At 47.3% G+C, this 5,573-nt stretch overlaps 1 protein-coding gene across 1 annotated transcript; it reads left to right on the top strand.

Annotated features, from left to right (window-relative positions):
- Positions 1-1,450: 1,450 nt before the first annotated feature.
- Positions 1,451-5,209, top strand: LOC307100316 (uncharacterized protein; the record flags this gene model as incomplete). The annotated part of the gene is made up of 3 exons (XM_079772701.1): positions 1,451-1,457; positions 3,065-3,241; positions 5,019-5,209. The coding sequence occupies 3 exons, from the start codon at positions 1,451-1,453 to the stop codon at positions 5,207-5,209; spliced, it is 375 nt and encodes a 124-aa protein (XP_079628827.1).
- Between the last annotated feature and the right edge of the window lie 364 nt (positions 5,210-5,573).

Raw genomic sequence — 5,573 nt, 5'->3', positions numbered from 1 at the left:
GACACAGTGGCTGAGCCTCCCCAGTCACCTGAGCTGGGCACTCTAGATGCACCCCTGTGTGGGCTGTGTGCACAGTCTTGTTGTGGTTGAGCTGTGATTGCTGTTGGCATCGCTGGGAAAAATTTCCCTCCAGGCCAATTAGCTGTAAGGACCAGTTGTGACTACAGGGGAAGGACTGCTGTGCAGGAGACACCCCTATGGAGCAGGACTTGCTTCAGTGGGGCTTTGGTGCTCACTGAGTCTGCCCCTTCAGTGTGTCACTTTTGGATGTGTAATCTGCTGTGGTCTGAAGCTGTCCACTGGCTGCACTGGCTCTAGGGCCTCTAGAGAAGTGCAAAGTGAACTACTGCCTGGGGCCACCTGGAAGCAGCTGCAGATGGCTGCTACTTGGCTTGGAAGTGCCCAGGTGTGAAGCAAGGCAGGTTGCTGCTAGTGCCAGGTCTTGGGCCTTTTAATAATAGGCATGGGCCATGTCGACACCAGCTGCAGCTTGTTTCAGAGATTTTAGCAAAGGCAAACCTGAGCTAGGACAGGGCATCCATATGGAAAAGCTGCTACAAACAGCTTGGGTGGGACTGCAAATTGAATGGGGCGGTGTCTCAGGGAATCACCAGGGCAGAGCGAACAGTGTGGGCCAGATATGGTATGGAAACTCAGATATGGCTGCCAGTAAGCCCTGCAACAGGGGAAGTACCAGCACAGGAACAATGACCCCTGGGAACACCCCTCTCTGGAAGAAGGCTGTCCCCAAGATCCTGCCCTGATGCCAGACAGTCCAGTTCTGTCCCGTATGTGTCTGGGTCGCCCAGTGCTGGAGCTCAGAGCAATAGAATCCAAGTAAGTTTGTGCACCAGCCCTTTAAGAACAACCCCTGGGTCCCCAGCAGCCTTCGTGTCCCTCAGCCACAATCTCTGCTGGTTTTTACGGCCCGTAGTTACAGGGCCTTCTCTTCCCTGCTCTGGAGCCCTGGGCTGGGGGGGCTGCTGGGGGGCTGGGACCCCTTGCTCCTCACAGGCAGCCTCCACAGACACTCTCCCTCCTGATTTAAAAAAAAAAAAAAAAAAAAAGCGGCACAGCCCTAGCTGGTTTGGCTCAGTGGATAGAGTGTTGCCCTGTGAACTGAAGGGTCCCAGGTCAAGGGCATATGCCTGTTGCTGGCTCAATCCCAAGTGGGGGGTGTTCAGGAGACAGCCAATCAATGATTCTCTGTCATCATTGATGTTTCTGTCTCTCTTTCCCTCTCCCTTTCTCTCTGAAATCAATAAAAATATACTTTTTTTAAAAAAGTGGCACAAGTGGCAGCCCGTTCCACATCGCTGCCTCTCCTACCAGTCTTAATGTGGTTTCTTCTTTACTTCTCTAGTTATAGGACTTACATTCAGCCAGCTCTCAGGCGGTTCTGAATGATGGTTGTTCTGTGTTTTAGTTGTAATTTTGATGGTTGTGGGCGATGGCAAGTACGGGGGTTTCCCTAAACCTCCATCTTTCAGTTCCGACGGCCGTGAGCTTTTAATTAATTAAATTTAAAAAGACACAGTGGACAGAGTATCTTTAAGCACAGTGAGGTGTGAGAGTTTGGAAGGAGAGGGGATATGAGACATTGCTGAGGAATTATTAATTGGAATCTCTTTAATGTTTGATTGTAATTTGTTTTTATATTATTTTCTTTTGTTGTTTTTTAGATTACTTTTGGCTCTTTGTACTGTGCTTCATCAAGCCGTTCTCTCTGGGAGAGCAGGCCAGGTCAGCCCTGGATCTGTAAGGGCCGCAGCCCCCTGAGAGCTCCAGCCATCTCTGGACTCTGGTTCTTATGGCACATGTGGCTCCCAGTCCCCAGGAACCAAGCCTCCAACTCCTGCTCCTGTGCATGATGGAGGGCCTGCTGCCCTCACATTTGCAGGGTCCAAGGCAATATGGCTCCATATTTAAATGGTGCACATAAAGCCAAAAAAACAAACCAAAAAAAAAAAAAAAACACGTTTAATCTGGGTTCCATCCTCTTACCTGGATAAAAGGCCTGCAATTTTCACACTTCGCAGAGTTCCACGCCAAGGAATGGCGGCACTGAGAGCGCTGGTCCCAGCTCACCTCCTCTCCCGCCCTGCTTCCCCTTCCCTGTGATTCCTTCCCAATCACATGAATGGACACACCAGTCCTTAGTCCAAGCTCTGCTCTTCTAACACCTCTACAAACTGCTTGGTCTGTTTGAGCAAGAAATCCCAGGATTCTTGGTACTCGGGCAAGGTTGGGGCGGGGCGTTCAGGCTCCTAGTGGACATGACCCCTTGGTGTCGCACACTCCTTGTCCCTCACCCTCAGCCTGTGGGGCTGGAGGAGTCAGAGGGAGTGAAGGGGGGTTCTGCTTAAAGGGGAAAGTAAATAATTCAAAACCACCTCTTCAAAGCCCGAGAAAAATTCTACAGATAAATACTATGACTTTTACTCCCTTTCCCCCCTTTCCCTACGTGTCCACAGATTTCCCACCTCTTTATCCATCGTCTCTACACTCTGTGGACATATTTCATTGGAGCAGCCAAGTTCAGTGTTTCTCCTCCACAGCAGGTGGTAGTAGGGACACTTGGATGGAGGAGGGCATCAGAGGACGTAGTTCACCAAGGCATTACAGAGCCCCAAAGAGAGAGGGCAGGGGGGCTACGGCCCTTCCTGTTCGCTGGGCTGTTTCAGAGCCTTGCACGCCGTGACCTGTGCCCTTTATTTGTCACACTGAAGTGTTCAGTGCAAGTGTTTGGAAATCACCCTTCCAGTGCGGCCTTCCCTGACCACCCTGTGAACTGCAACCACACCCTTCACTTACTATACTTACTGGTCCAGTTCTCTCTTTAGAGTTTATCACCGTCTGACATGCCATGTATTTTCTTCTTTGTTTGTTTTAGTCTGGCTTCCTCACCAGGAAGGAACCCCCACAAGGTGGGGGTGATTTTTGTAGTAACTCCAGTGTTGAGTGTCACATACCGAATCGGGCGGGTGAGTCTGCTCTGTGAGCGTGGGTACATTTGCCTACCAGTGGCAAATAGCCAGCCAGTTTTCTGTCTTTTTTTTTTAAGTCTCCTGGGAGATTAAAATGAATGACCTGGAGGAGAAAGAAGTGAATGAATTCACCTCCAATGGCTTTAAGTGCCCGACCTGCTTCGCGGTGATGGGAAGGAAGTGTGACAGTGAGCTCAAGTGGTGCGCAGCAGACAAAGTGAAATGCGTTGAATTCTCTGGGATCGTAAACACAGGTACTTTGAAGGATGCAGTATTCTGTAGACACAGGACCGTGGCACTCTGTCACCAACTTAGGGGCCCGCATCCTAGAGGTAGGGTTGAGGAAAATCAGCTTTTGTCCTCTTAGGAGCAAGGATACTGCAGTGATCTGAGTCTGAAAATATGTCTAATTGGCTTTCTCACACTCATTCAGTCATTTATGAATTTTTGTACTTTTTTCTTTTTTCTTTTTTTGAATTTTTGTACTTTTATCAACAAACGCTCGGCTAGCTTTGAGGAAGCTGGTTCTCAGCACATTGAATGAAACTTTGTCCTCTGCAAACTTTGCTTAGTTTTTTTTTTAGCACAAGAATAATTTATGCCCTGCCTCGAGGAGGCTTAATTTTCAAAGTAAAAGCTTTGGAGAAAGATAATGATTAATCTTTTTTAAAAAATATCACAAAACATAATTTACAGTACTTGCTTTGAGAAAAGCCAACACAGAATTCTAAGTTAATGGAAGACACATTAGAACTAAATTAGGAGACAGAAGGGCTCCCAGAGCAGAGCTCCCGAGGACCAGGCTCTTCTCATAGCTTTTCTTTACCTTCTCCCCTTCTCTCGCCGAGGAGCTCAGCCTTCTTTTTTTTTTTTTTTAACATTTTTTAAAAATATATTTTTATTGATTTCAGAGAGGAAGGGAGAGGGAGAGAGAGACAGAAACATCAATGATGAGAGAGAATCATTGATCGGCTGCCTTCTGCATGCCCCCTACTGGGGATCGAGCCCACAACCCAGGCATGTGCCCTCGACGGGAATCAAACCTGGGATCCTTCAGTCCACAGGCCGACACTCTATCCACTGAGCCAAACCAGCCAGGGCAGCTCAGCCTTCTTGAAGCCTATTATTAGTGAGATAATCTATCAAGGGCTGGTCATGTCCATTGGTATCTTGGATTCTTATGTTTGGACATTAAAACAGCAGTCACTGAACATGGCACCCAGAGGAGGCAGAGACATCACCAAGGGCACAGAGTGCTCCGTGTGAAATGGTGTATCTGGAGGCGCTTTGAAAGGCAGGGAACAATCAAAGCACTTGCTTTTGTATGGCTGTTGTTGTTTCTTAAAAGGTAATGTGAGCCAAGAATAAAAGGAAATTAGATTTCAGTCCTTAAAGTCAGGAAGGGTGTACATAAGTGACACAGGTGCACCAAGTCCTGAGGTCGGCAGTGCAGAGTGCTCCGATGAAGTCACTGAGAACTCAGAGAAGAAACAAGTTCTTGCTGCCACCTGTATAAAATGTCTGTAAAAACACGATGCTAGCCCTAACTGGTTTGGCTCAGTGGATAGAGTGTCGGCCTGTGGACTGAAGGGTCCCAGGTTCGATTCCGGTCAAGGGCATGTACCTTGGTTGTGGGCACGTCCCCAGTAGGGGGTGTGCAGGAGGCAGCTGATCAATGTTTCTAACTCTTTATCCCTCTCCCTTCCTCTCTGTAAAAAATCAATAAAATACATATTTTTTTAAAAAAAAACAACAATGCTAGATCTGCAAGTGGTAATATGGGTTGGAAAAAATTTACTTAAAGCAAGTTTAGAAAATGCATGATATTTGATTCAGATAGGTTGTGAAGGTTTTGCAAACCACATGTATGGGGGACACCATGACAGCTGATTGCCTCAGCTGTACAGAGTGACTCACATGCAGGGTGGCCTGGTAGATGTTGTACTCCAGCCCAGTGAGGGGGGTGGGGGTGTGTGAAAGAGGGAATAAAGGGAGGAGAAGAATGGAAGTGTCATTCATGGTTTCTCACAGGTCTTAAAGACATCGCTATTGAAATGAAGAAATGCATACGAGCAGACCTTTGTAAAGAGACGATAACTTACATGGGTTTTCCAATTGCTAACGGGAGTAAAAATTGCAGATCAGCCATCAGAAATGGGGCATGGGTCAGACCCCCAACTCCCATCTTCTTTGTTTTATCTCTGGAGAAGCTGCTTCATTGAGCTACAAGGGCCCAGCCATCACCCTTTCTGAATTAAACGTACCTTTTGGGGGGCTTATGTATTCTTTCATGTTGTTAATTTCACAATATTTACATTCAGTTGTGCATTTATTGACTCATTCAGCAAGGTTTATGTGTGTACCCAGCCCCACACAAAGTGGGTCAGGACCAAAGTCAATTCCTGCCTCTGAGAAGATCCCAGGGCATTTCCAGGGGTACACCCACAATGAAATGCTTAGAAAGCAAGACAAGAAGGAAGAATAAGAGTGGTACCTCTGCTCAGGTAGCCCAAGGTGATTGCTTTAGACACAAAGTAGAAATGGCAGGGTGTGGGTTTCGTTAGGGAAGGTGAAGATTTCAGATGT

This window comes from Cnephaeus nilssonii (assembly GCF_951640355.1).
Source record: "Cnephaeus nilssonii genome assembly, chromosome: 5".
NCBI lineage: Eukaryota > Metazoa > Chordata > Mammalia > Chiroptera > Vespertilionidae > Cnephaeus > Cnephaeus nilssonii.
The sequence above is the reverse complement of the archived record's forward strand: the minus strand, read 5'-3'. Positions and strand labels throughout refer to the sequence as shown.